Raw genomic sequence first — 12939 nt, 5'->3', positions numbered from 1 at the left:
GCAGAAAAAAAGTATTGCGAAATGACGCCGTTTCCATTAACCACGATAATTTCCATTTCCTCTCACGATAAGCATGGTAACAGATTTTTGTGGGATTTTGGCTATGTTTAATCAAATGTGACCTGTAAATGCGAAAAAAAAGTTTCCTATTGCTGTTTTGCCGCATTGACGCATTTCTATTAGGTGTATTTTCAATGCAGTGAATGTTATAAATTCGTATAAATTTGCTATGCAGTTGCAAAAGTGTTTGGAGTCATAATAGGTGCGTTTCCATTACAGGTTAGCACAAAACTTTGCCTATATTTATAAATGTCGATTAAAAAGTTTTGCGAAATGACAGTGTTTCCATTAACCGATTAATGCGACTAAAACTTAGTTTTTTCCCACCAAAAGATTAGTCATAACAACCTATTTTTGTTGGATTTTTGGCTATATTTAATCGAATTTGACCTGTAAATGCGAAAAAATGTTTCAATTGCTGTTTTGCTTAATATTCCTTTTTCGAACTGCCTGAAAAACCACCTCATGCAATCATAAAATTTAAAGGGTAATGGAAACGCAGCTACAGGACAAATTCGCCTGTTACAGTTTGTAATAAAAGTGTGCCAGACATCTCTTCAAAAGCCACGACTAAATAAATTATCTCCACAGTACAAATTTACAACTTACATGTAGTTTAAAACTAGGCTTTTTTTAACCTGTAACCACAACATTTACATTTGCATGAAATCATTTAGCAAAGGCTTTTATCCAAATCGCCTTATAAATGAGAACAAAAGAGCAACAATAGGTGCTGTAGCATAACATCTGCTTGCCTTTGAACACTGCTACTTGAAGTACCACCACGTGAATACACATTTTAGAATGATATTCGGAAAGAAAAAAGTATATTTTGAGAGCTCAGCTAGACAGCATTTCTGGAATTGGGTCAATGAGTCAGGAAACAGGTTCACTGTGTATTAGCCTAACAAAGACATGAAAGAGTGGGAAAGTGATACCTGGAATCACGGGGAAGTGACATAAAGCTTGGGTAAAAACAAAACTGTTCTCACCTCACTCACAGTTAACTTACTTTCTTTGGGTATCCCGTGGCTGTGTGAGAAAACATATGCGCTGAGAATGATTTGTTTTCCTATGCGCTATTCTTAAACATTCACACGTCTTTTGAAATGTTGGTCGGTAAGTGTTCTAAAGAGCTGCTACGTGAGAACTAGACAACAAAAAAAATTAGTTTCCATTGATAGGTGAGTGTAATATTTTTTGGACAGAGATGATGCTAGGCGGTAGGGTGATGTCACGCCCTCGGATTTCATCCTGTACGTGCAGATGTGAGAGTCACCAACGGCACTCGGCGTTTCACCGAAGATCTCAAAACCAACAAAGGTTTTAAAAAAACGCAGTCTTTTGTTTCTCACGCACTTCTATACTATAGCTCTTTATGTTAAAAATGAAACGAGGAAACAAAACGGAAAAGGGAAAAATAAACACTTTAAATTTACATCTATTGTACAAAATGCACATGTCATTCAGAAAAGTAACCTTTTATAGGCTAATGTTCCAAAAATGTTGTGTTTACATGAGGCTGGAAGTTTGATATCTTTTTTTAATGATTTGTTTTTAAAATGTTTGCTACAAAACCTAAAAACGATCTCTCAAAATCACTTGCGGTAAATCTTAATAACCTTTCGGAATTACATGCACATTAAGAATTATTCAATTGCTGGTTCATTAGTTAATTTTATTATGCATTTTTTGAAAGATATGGAAACAAAATAGACTATAAAATTATTTTCGATTTAGCCTAAGAGTTGGCCATTGCATTTATTGATATATTACTTTTATGCCATGAAATAATCTTTCAAAGAACAACAAGCCGGTGATTCAGCAAGCTTGCAGATGCTTGCTATTTATTCACGGCTTTGTGGAGATTGATGGATTGATGTAGTGACTCCCCGCACGTAGGCAAGTGTGGGGATGCCCACTCCATGCGTGACCTGCATTTTTAATGCCCAGTGTGCACTGCCTTACAATCCCGTATATCATTATGTGCGTTTAGAAATATAAACGAAATATCAAAATAATAATAACAAATAGTGTGTTATTAAAACGCACGAATATAGTGTAAACACCAAAGTTGTGCATTTGTTTTTTCTTATTAATAATATTTTGCGCTCGGCCGCAAGGTGGCACACGTGAACGCGCTCACTGGCAGACACGCCTTCTGTAGTTGCGTCACCGCATCGTGTTGCCGGTTCCGTATTTAAAGCGCAGAGGATGAGAGACGTGATGTTAGAGATTACCGGGAAGCAGAACGAAGAGGTCTACCAAATTTTAACCGAGAAGCAAATCTTCAAATAGCTTTTAAAGAAGAAGAAGAAGACTTAGAAAGAAAAAAAGAAGACTTACAAAAAGTAGCGTATCGCAGTTTTTGATTTTTCGTCTTGGGATTTCCGAAGCAGGTGTGTAACGTGCCGCCGTTTCCTTGCTGATATTTTTCAACCTTAAAGGAATGCCAAGGGAACTAACCCAGAACAGGATCCAAAAGATCTGGATTCCCTCTAAGGATGACAAACCTTCAGTGCCCCTCACATGTAAGTGATTGCATATATATCTAAAAAAATATATTTACTTATTAATGGATATTATTAACATATGAAATAAAATATGTAGCTAATAGAAATAAACTGTTTATTATGAACTGGCACGTGCACTTTATTCAAGCTCTGACATAGTTTAGGGTGATGGTCATCGGTAGCCATGCCTACAGAATAAATTGACCCTTCAATATTGAGAAGTAGCCGGCAAGATTGTAAGAGCGCAGTCTCAAGTGATTCTGTTGTCATGGAAACCCACGCGCATCGCCTTTGTAAAGACTTGAGAACTCTATGGCACGCTGATGGCGCCAGGCATTGATGCGCGCTCTGAATAGGGAATTGACAGAGAGGAATGTGGGAATATTCCGTTGTCCAGTCATCCTGGGCTTTGATTGGTCGAGTATATTTACTTGCTGATGCTGGTAGCGGATGCTTAGGAATTACTCATCACAAATGATGCAGTTTAATATCTGCTGCGTCAGTGATATCACCCTGTGATTGTAAGGACCGCATACTAAACTGAAATAGCCTATTGCTCATATTGTTATAATATATTTTTTTGGATGTGTGTTACAGAACAATTGCAATCAAATAAATGCAATTACTTAAATGAAAAAAAAAAATTAAGTGTAAAAATGTATACAGTAATACATTGTAAAGTATTTATTTATTTTTTAAGTTAATAAATAATTTATTTATCTCTCCATTTGTATCACCATTTATTTTTGCAGAATTTAATACAGTAAATTAATTCAGGACAGTATATTTTTTTTATTGTAGAATATAATGAAATTGCTATATAAATAAATAAATAAATCTAAATAAAAAGTTAATAATTTATGCAATAATACATTGTAAAGTATTTATTTGTCTTGGTAGTATTTTTATTTATTTTTTTATTTTTTGTATCATCTTTTATTTTCACTCAATAATTTAATCCAGAACAGTATGTTTTTTTTTATTGCAGTATAACAGTATATTGTAGAATATAATGAATTTGCTATATTAACTAACTATATAAATAAAATAAAAAAATCAAATTTTAATATAAATAAATAATTTATTTCATTTAATAATCTATGCAGTAATACATTGTGGAGTATTTGTCATGGTAGCAAAAAAAAACATTTTTAGTTTATAATATAATATAATAGAAGAATAGAATAGAATAGAATTTTAATTACAGGGTGAATCATGACCTAGACATGTTCTCCTGGTCAGATTCTGTCTGGTCAGTGAACATGGACAGCCAGTAAAAGCCTAATAAGATCAATGTCTGTCTCTGCTGACTGAGCTGAGTATGAGGTTGCATGTTTCCATTGGGGATCTTCTTAAGACCTTCTCAAGGATTAACCCTGACTGTGCTGGTTCACATATCCCATTCACATGGCCACCTGCCAATGAACGCCCGTAATTCATTGAGAAAAACTGCTGTGTACTTTCTCTCCGTTTGTTAGGGATTACTCGAACCCACAAATAACATGAAGAAATAAAAACAAAATCAAAACGTTGAACCCCAGCCTAATGCACAATTGCATAACTACATATATTTTCTGGTGATTCCCATGAAACGTCAGACATGCACAGAAACATTTACTTCTTGGTGGATTTATGTGTCTCTGTGTGTACGAGAAAGTGAGACTTATCTGCGTCTGACCCGGTTAACGTCGCTGCCGGCGGCGTGGAATGTGCATTTAGGAGTAGTAAGTGTTTAGTTTTCAAAGTGCATCTGTGCGCACATGACCAAGTCCATAGCTGGCTGTCAGTGAGGCTCGCTAACAGGCTGCCTGGACATGTGATGCATGAAGACACGTGAAGTCCCAAGTGCATATCCACTAAAATATAGGCTAACGGCGAGTAGAGATTCTGTTTATGCATTTTTGTTCAGCAAAACGTTAACGTGTTTTAATTTCTCTTTTATTTCAGCACGTGGAGGACCCCACCTGGCAAACCCCCCAACGGTGATAGTAATGGTAGGGCTTCCTGCCCGGGGCAAAACCTACATATCAAGGAAACTCACACGCTACCTCAACTGGATTGGTATTCCCACAAAAGGTACATCAAGCACTAATTTATATATATAGCTATATAAACACATTTTACAGAAATTCTTAATTGTGAATATGTCTATTTCTAGTCTTCAACGTTGGCGAGTATCGTCGAGAGGCAGTGAAACACTACAGCTCCTACGATTTCTTCAAATCGGACAATGAGGATGCCGTGAAAATCCGACAGTGAGTTGTGTGCCTAAACTCCACAATGCCATAACATGAAAATTAATTCTTCTTTACCTCATTTATGTAGGTATACAAAGTGATTAATCATTTTGTTTTGTCCTCAGGCAGTGTGCCTTGGCCGCTCTAAGAGATGTCAAGACTTACCTCACTGAAGAGGAAGGTCAAGTGGCTGTAAGTATCTTCTGTAGATGTATAAACAGCTTGTGGGACGTTTAAGCTTTGCTTAAAAGAGCAGATGATAACTGCTGTAAATGTATCTTACCACAGGTTTTTGATGCTACAAACACAACTAGAGAGCGACGAGATATGATCCTGGATTTTGGGGCAGAAAATGGCTTCAAGGTCAGTCATATTCTCCTGAAGATTACTTTTGATGACAATTCCAGGGATGAAGACCACTAATACAAATGTGCTTTTGCAGATTTTCTTCATCGAGTCTGTTTGCGATGACCCAAATGTAATCGCCTGTAACATCTTGGTAAGTTGCATGATTAAGAGTTTCAAACAACATATATATAAATTTATACACTGCCCTCCGAAAGTTTGGAAATGCCCTAGAAAAGTGGGTATTTGGACAATATTGGCATGAATCCTTTTTAATTTGTGATAATTTTGCACTAATAAGGGACAACACAAACTATAAAAACATTTTATTACATAGGCAGTTCATACATAGAAAAAAATTTACATTTTCGATTAATCAAAATATCCACCATTAGCAGCTATTACAGCTCTGCATAATCTGGACATCCGAGTCAGTTTATTCAAACATTGACCTGATATATTACTCCAAGTCTCCTGAAGGATTGCCCAAAGATGATTCACACTATGCTGATATCGTCCAAAATCACATTTTCCAGGGGTGTTTCTAAACGTTTGGAGGGAAGTATATATATATATATATATATATATATATATATAAAAATAAAACTTTATTATATATAATAGAACCTGATTATAGACCAGGGGTCTCCAAACTTGGTCCTGGAGGGCCGGTGTCCTGCAGAGTTTAGCTCCAACCTTAATAAAACACACCTGAACCAGCTAACCAAGGTCTTATAAGGCATGCTAGAAACTTCTAGGCAGGTGTGTAGCCAGCAGTTAAACGTTAGCTGACGTTGATATTTAGTCATGTTTTAGGTTGTGTAAGCAAAATCCAACATTAAGTCAACGACAAATTGACGCCAACTACTGACATCAACTCAATTTTTATTCTCAACCAAAGTGCAACCCAGCAGACTCGCAACATCATAAGTCATTGATATTTGGTAAATTTTGGTTGTGACATCAGGGGATAACCAAAATTCAATGTAAATTCAATGTCTAACGTCAACGATAAATTGATGTCCAATACCACAGCAGATGACGTTGACCCTCCAGGACAGAGTTTGGAGACCCCTGATATACATTTTTGTACAATGACTGTTTAATTCGTAACGATAAAGTGTGGAAAACCTCTAAACATTACATTAATACCTAAACAGGAAGTTAAGGTGTCATGTCCTGACTATCAAGATTGCAACAAGACGGATGCCATGGAGGACTTCAAGAAAAGAATTGAATGTTACAGAGTGAACTATCAGCCACTTGACCCTGACCAGTATGACAGGTACGCTAGCAATACATGCACAGTTTCTTGTCACTGACTTATCTTTAATATCACAAGATTAACCACCTCTCCTTGTTTGTCCTCAGAAATCTGTCCTTCATCAAAGTGATTGATGTCGGCCGCAGATTCTTGGTGAACCGTATTCAAGACCACATCCAGAGTCGGATCGTCTACTACCTGATGAACATCCATGTTCAGCCACGCTCTATTTATTTGTGTCGCCATGGTGAGAGCCAGCACAACCTGCAGGGCCGACTAGGCGGAGACTCTGGATTGTCAACACGTGGACGAAAGGTACTATATTCATAAATCTTGGAAAAGAATGAAAATAATGCAGTAGGTTCGACTTGTGAGGTTGGGTAATTACTTTTTAATAGTTGCTGACTCATCTTAAACTGACTTATTCCTTGCGAGCTGTCATAAACAGGCATGTTTTTGCTAGTAAGCTCAATCTGGTACCAAGGACGGTATTTGTAAAGTTTGAAACAGTGTCCAAGCCAAGAGTACTAAATTACCAAAGTGTCCAATTCATCCAAACTCTGCAGAATAACAAACCATTCCACTCTGTAGTTCGCAGGAGCTCTTGCTAAATTCGTGGAGGAGCAGAATTTGAAAGACTTGAAGGTTTGGACAAGCCAGCTGCGTCGTACTATCCAAACCGCTGAGGCCCTCAATGTCCCGTATGAGCAGTGGAAAGCCCTGAATGAGATTGATGCAGTAAGTTCTACAGCATGCATCTCTGGTTTTTCTGCAAAGATGCTCCATTCAGTCAACCTAAAATGTTCATATCTTGTCTACAGGGTGTGTGTGAGGAGATGACCTATGAAGAAGTGAGGGAGAGGTTTCCAGAAGAGTTTACTCTCAGAGATCAGGACAAATACTACTACCGCTATCCCTCTGGAGAGGTACAAACAGATGAAATGCCTTTATTTTACCATGACGAAGTCCAAGAAACTTTCTTTAATAAAATGCTTCTGGCTTTCTCCAGTCATATCAAGATTTGGTTCAGCGGGTGGAACCTGTGATTATGGAACTGGAACGGCAGGAAAATGTTCTTGTTGTTTGTCACCAGGCTGTGATGCGATGCCTACTAGCCTACTTCTTGGACAAAAGTGCAGGTAAGATTCTTAAATGAAACATCACCTCATCATTTACTCACCCTTGTATAATTTCAAACTCATGAGTTTCTTTTTTTCTATGGAAAACAACTTCATTTGAACAACTTTAATGGCAATTTTCTCAATATTTAGATTTTTTTGCACCCTCAGATTCCAGATTTTCAAATAGTTGTATCTCGGCCAAATATTGTCCTATCTTAACAAACCATACATCAATGGAAAACTTATTTATTTAATATATTCAATATTTTGTATAAATCTCAATTTAAAAAAACAACTTCTAAAGCCAGGAACAAACCTCATTAAACCTTGATTGTGTCCCCTTGTGATAGTTTCAAAAAGACTAGGTAATCCTTTGGATTAGGGAACGTTATTCACTAATTGCTTAACTGGTTGCTTATTAGCATGCATATTACTACAAATTAGCTATACTTATAAAGCACCTATTAACTCATGACAATATTTTAGATCCCTTAACCATAACCAACAGCTAAACATAACTTTTACAACAGCTACCTTACTTACAATCAATACGCAGCAAATTAAAAGTTTATTGAGGAAAAACTCTGTTAATAGTGAATATGTGTTCACTAATCTAAAGTGTATGAAGTTTGACAACAATGCTTTCATAGTACAGAAAAGAGCAGCATGAGCATTTATCTAAATGTCTCTTTTTGTGTTCCACGGAAAAAACAAACAAAGCCATACAGGTTTGAAATGACATGAATCATAAGTAAATGAGCCCTCATTTCATCTGCGCACTTTTCCATAATTATATGCAGTGCAATCTAACCTTTAATTTCCTGTCGGCAGATGAGATGCCGTACCTGAAGTGTCCACTCCACACAGTACTAAAGCTGACACCAGTGGCTTATGGTAAGATTATTCTATTATCTCTGACAATATCTAATCTAATCTTGATAATATTGATGGGTATAACGAACTAATTTTGTTTTTAAAGGGTGCAAAGTTGAATCCATTTCTTTAAATGTGGAGGCAGTGAACACGCATAGAGACAGACCAGAGGTAAGCATAAACGTATACTTGTCTTGCATATATAGTACACATAAACAAAATACCATTTCAGCGTCTAATCTCTTGTTGTGTCTTCTCTCTCTAGGAGGTAAAACGAGGCCCAAGCAGTTTGATTAGAAGAAACAGCGTGACTCCTCTCACCAGCCCAGAACCCTATAAGAAGCCCCGCATTGAGGGTCTGGACGACCCGATCATCAGAGAGGTGAAACCTGCTCAATTGACCCTGTGTTCAACTTCACACACCACTCTCTCTCTATCCACACAGGTGAGCCACAGGTGCTTTTATATCAGTGTCATATCTATCATATCACTCCATAACCCTCTGGTGAGATACTAAACATTTCATGCTTCACCCTTTCACATTCTCTTCCTGTTTCTGTGTTTTCTTCTATTATCCTTCCTCATTCTACTTTATGTACTGCAGCACTGGCTTGGTGAAGCCTGTCTGTAAGTATTTTCTATTTCTGTTTCTTCCTTGTCTTCTTCAAATAACTCTAGCACCTTAAACTTTCCCAACTTGACCATCACATCCTTAAAATGGGCCATGCAATGAAACTTTCTTAAATTATCAACATTTAAAGTAACAAAAAAATGTTTCTCTTATCTATTGGCCGTTGACGTCCAATCAAACTGATGAGTTATTAAAACTAACCAATCAGAAGTCTTCATGAATGATTTCATTAACATAATACCACCTGCATTTACATAACATTACTTACTAAGTATTTTGTAACTTCCCTTTTAAATGTTACTGCAAGCCATGCCAGTACATGAAGTTTAGCCAATCATAACAACCTTATTTGCATATTTAAGTCTTAAAGGCACAGTAACATCTTTTGTTTTAGAGAAAGGGCAGAAAATGGTTGTGTAAAACAAGATTACACCTGATTATTAAGTTCTAATTTTACAATATGGGCCATTTTAAGGTGGTATTAATGAAGATATAATAGAGTACCGTAGCTACACTACACTTTATTTATATCTTCATTTATATCTAGATATCACTTTCTCATTTGTTCTATAAATGGTCACTGTCTGTTTCTTGCTCATCTTTTGCATGCTTAAAGACGCACTTTTTTACATTACCTACAAGTGGTGTCAGTGCTGCTCTTTCAGAGGTAATGGTCATAGAAAATAGTAGCTAAATGGTCGATAGAGGGTTTGCACTTACCTTACGATTTGGTCAGTTACCCTGATGTGCGGCCATATTGGCGATACTAGGATGTAAACAACACCATGAGTTGCACTTAATACGTTGTTCTAAATATTTATGCTGTCTAAACTATGGAAAAAAAAAAACATGTGGAAGCTATTAAATCATATAGAGAAGGACAATCAGCCAAATATGCGAGTTTCGTTTCGTTCAGTGGCACTGTTTACATTCAGTGCCGCCAATATGGCTGATTGTTGACGTGGAATAAACTCTATAATCGAACGTTTAGGATTTTCTGTATTGATTTTGGGATAAAATCAGCCAAATATGCGAGTTTCTTCCGGTTCAGTGGCATTGTTTATGTTCAGTGCCGCCAATATGCCATGAAAACACTCTATAATCAAACGTTTCATGTTTTTCTGTATTGATTTTGGGTTAAAATAAGCCAAATATGCAAGTTTCGTTTCGTTCAGTGGCACTGTTTACATTCAGTGCCGCCAATATGGCCGATTGATGATGGGTCATGAAAACACTCTATAATCGAATGTTTCAGGATTTTCTGTATTGATTTTGGGATAAAATCAGCCAAATATGCGAGTTTTGTTCGGTTCAGTGGCATTGATTACGTCCGGTGCCACCAATATGGCTGATTGATGATGGGTCTTGAAAACACTCTATAATCAAACGTTCCAGGGTTTTTTTTGTATTGATTTTGGGATAAAATCTGTGAAATATGCAAGTTTCGTTCAGTTCAGTGGCATTGTTAACATTCAGTGCCACCAATATGGCCGATTGATGACGGGTCATGAAAACAATCTATAATTTAACGTTTCAAGATTTTCTGTATTTATTTTGGGATAAAATCAGCCAAATATGCGAGTTTCGTTCGGTTTAGTGGCATTGTTCAGTGCCACTAATATGGCCGATTGACCGATGGGTCATGAAAACACTGTAATCTAACGTTACAGGATTTTCTGTATTGATTTTGGGATAAAATCAGCCAAATATGTGAGTTTCGTTCGGTTCAGTGTCATTGTTTATGTTCACTGCCGCCAATATGGCCGATTGATGATGGGTCATGAAAACACTCTATAATCGAACGTTTCAGGATTTTCTGTATTGATTTTGGGATAAAATCGAGGTTCGTCCGGTTCAATGGCATTGTTTACCTTTAAAATATTTTATAAATAAACTAAAACTATGCAAAATATGTAGAGCTTGCAGTTGTTGTTTGAATTCTTTAGAAACATTTCCTCTTTTACTTCAGATCCCATGTAAACTGGCCAATAACAATAATAGCAGTTTTGTGTTGTAATGCTATGCTAACTGCTGTTATGCTAAAATGCTGTGAGCTAGCAGCTAGCTTGTTACGTAGACCAACTCTTCAGTAATTAACCAATCTACTGTACATTCTTTTTCACAGAACCTGAAGAAATGCTCCATAGAGTGCCATGAACCCCCTCAGCTCTGTCTGTGAGATTCTAAAGCTGTATTGCTGTACTCAACGCGGAAGAGTTTCCTGCCAGGCTGCTTCCTCTTTTCCTCTCAGAGAGATATGTGTGTCCATCTCTCAAAAAATGGACACTGAGTGCAACCTGGGTTTTTCTATTTGTCCTTCATGAGTTCGAAATCAATGTATGTTTTGTTTAGTTTGTACTAGTTTGCTGATTTCTGTGTGTGTTTTTGTGTATGAAGGGAAAACTGAAGCCCAGTGGCATGCAGGGATTTAACAATGTTGTTAACCACCCCCGTGTTTTTGGACACTATTCCCTGTTTACGTAACAGGATACCACTCGTAGATGGTTTTATTCTGGTCTCGGGCCAGTTTTTTTAATACTGACGGTAAGAGTATGCCCTGAACTTTGAAGAACGATGCTAAAACAGACCAAAGATCACCCGCAGACGCTTGCGGGCTGATTCATGGCTTTTCTGCACTCACTTTCAAATGTATGCTGCAAATAAATTGCACATTGTAATTGCACATTTAGATGATTTGCATTTATTTGTCTTCATTTCTGAGGGCAATAATGAATCTTACCATTTGTAATGCTGCTCGCAGTTTTGAAGGCTGTTTAAAAGTTCTCATGTTGTCCACTGCAGTTTCAGATGATTTGTGTAATGGATATGGATTGTGAGTGTGTTTTTTGTGTAATTTGTGTTTTTTTAAGAGCTTGATGTGCAAGGTTATAATAACAGGGTGTTTTATGAGTGTTTGGATGGAACAAAGTGAAGCAGTGTTTATATTTGTTGTGTATATTTAATGTGTTTTATGGCGTGACAGATATCAGATACAATTTTATACTGTTCATTTATTAATTCCCTAGAGTGCCTAGTGCTTGAGCTATCAGGCCAGAGTTGCTTTTTTTACATTCTAATATGAGAACTATATATGTAAAAAAATAACTTTTGAATTTAATTTCACTTTTATCATTTTAGTTTTGTTAGCATGTCTCAGCCTAATTAAGAGATTAAACTAGTGTTTGATATTATATGTACAGATTTACCCTTGTTTACAATTTGAATTTCTAAGAGATTTTGTAGGAATGGAGTAAAAGTTTAACACTTTGAATCTAAGTACCAGCTTTAATTGTAAATACAGTTCTGAGAAGACGTTTAGTTGCTTTGAATGCCATTTCTGGTTCCGTTTGTAATGTAAAACATTGTTTATCACGCGACTAGGTGCAATGTTGTATAATGGCTCTTAACAGTAATTCATGTGTTCGCTTCAGATACTTGAACCTCATTTTGTAATACCTTTCCTTTTTTTGTAAAAATAATATTTATTTATTTGTACTAGGCATTGTGTTTCAAGCACTTTGTTCATTACTGAGATCACACAACATATCAGCAAGTCTAATAATTGTCTCTTTCTGAAGAAAGTGAATCATTTATATGCATTTACTGAATCAATAAACAGTCTAAAAGAAAATTTGATGTTTATGAGTGTTTGTTTGTTTTCACAGAACTTTATTTCCTTTTCTTGCAATTTTTCCATAAATGGTCAAATAGCACCCTGCAGTCACACACAGCAGTATCTCTCCTCATCCATTTCACCCACAACCACATCCATCTCATTTCTAATGAGCACTATCTGTGTTTTATGGCCCTCTGGACTCTTTGCTTACCTGTTGGAACAGCTATTAACTCTTGCCTTCAATGGAAAGTTGTTGTATAACCAGTCAAACCTTTCATT

General features: G+C 36.5%; 1 protein-coding gene across 3 annotated transcripts; it reads left to right on the top strand.

Annotated features, from left to right (window-relative positions):
• The first annotated feature begins 2305 nt into the window (after positions 1-2305).
• pfkfb3 (6-phosphofructo-2-kinase/fructose-2,6-biphosphatase 3) lies at positions 2306-12675 on the top strand. Of its 3 annotated transcripts, XM_073838922.1 has the most exons (17): positions 2306-2591; positions 4521-4649; positions 4732-4828; positions 4936-5002; positions 5099-5173; positions 5253-5309; positions 6316-6440; positions 6527-6734; positions 7011-7157; positions 7241-7345; positions 7429-7558; positions 8372-8434; positions 8520-8584; positions 8679-8858; positions 9018-9040; positions 9661-9711; positions 11170-12675. In XM_073838922.1, exons 1-17 carry the CDS (start codon positions 2510-2512, stop codon positions 11174-11176), a joined length of 1611 nt encoding a protein of 536 aa, XP_073695023.1. In that variant the 5' UTR covers positions 2306-2509; the 3' UTR covers positions 11177-12675. The 3 variants fall into 3 exon arrangements, with proteins under 3 accessions (XP_073695023.1, XP_073695025.1, XP_073695024.1); XM_073838924.1 differs by lacking the exon at positions 9661-9711; XM_073838923.1 differs by lacking the exons at positions 9018-9040; positions 9661-9711.
• The last annotated feature ends 264 nt before the right edge of the window (positions 12676-12939 follow it).

Source organism: Garra rufa, chromosome 4 (assembly GCF_049309525.1).
Source record: "Garra rufa chromosome 4, GarRuf1.0, whole genome shotgun sequence".
NCBI classification, from domain to species: domain Eukaryota; kingdom Metazoa; phylum Chordata; class Actinopteri; order Cypriniformes; family Cyprinidae; genus Garra; species Garra rufa.
The sequence above is the reverse complement of the archived record's forward strand: the minus strand, read 5'-3'. Positions and strand labels throughout refer to the sequence as shown.

What these genes read in the sequence shown, in the direction of transcription:
- pfkfb3 (XM_073838922.1), top strand. Translation starts at nt 2,510, where the DNA reads ATGCCAAGGGAACTAACCCAGAACAGGATCCAAAAGATCTGGATTCCC. An exon ending in GATGCCGTGAAAATCCGACA is followed by an intron (nt 4,829 to 4,935) that starts GTGAGTTGTGTG and finishes TTTTGTCCTCAG; the next exon opens with GCAGTGTGCCTTGGCCGCTC. An exon ending in TGTCAACACGTGGACGAAAG is followed by an intron (nt 6,735 to 7,010) that starts GTACTATATTCA and finishes TCCACTCTGTAG; the next exon opens with TTCGCAGGAGCTCTTGCTAA.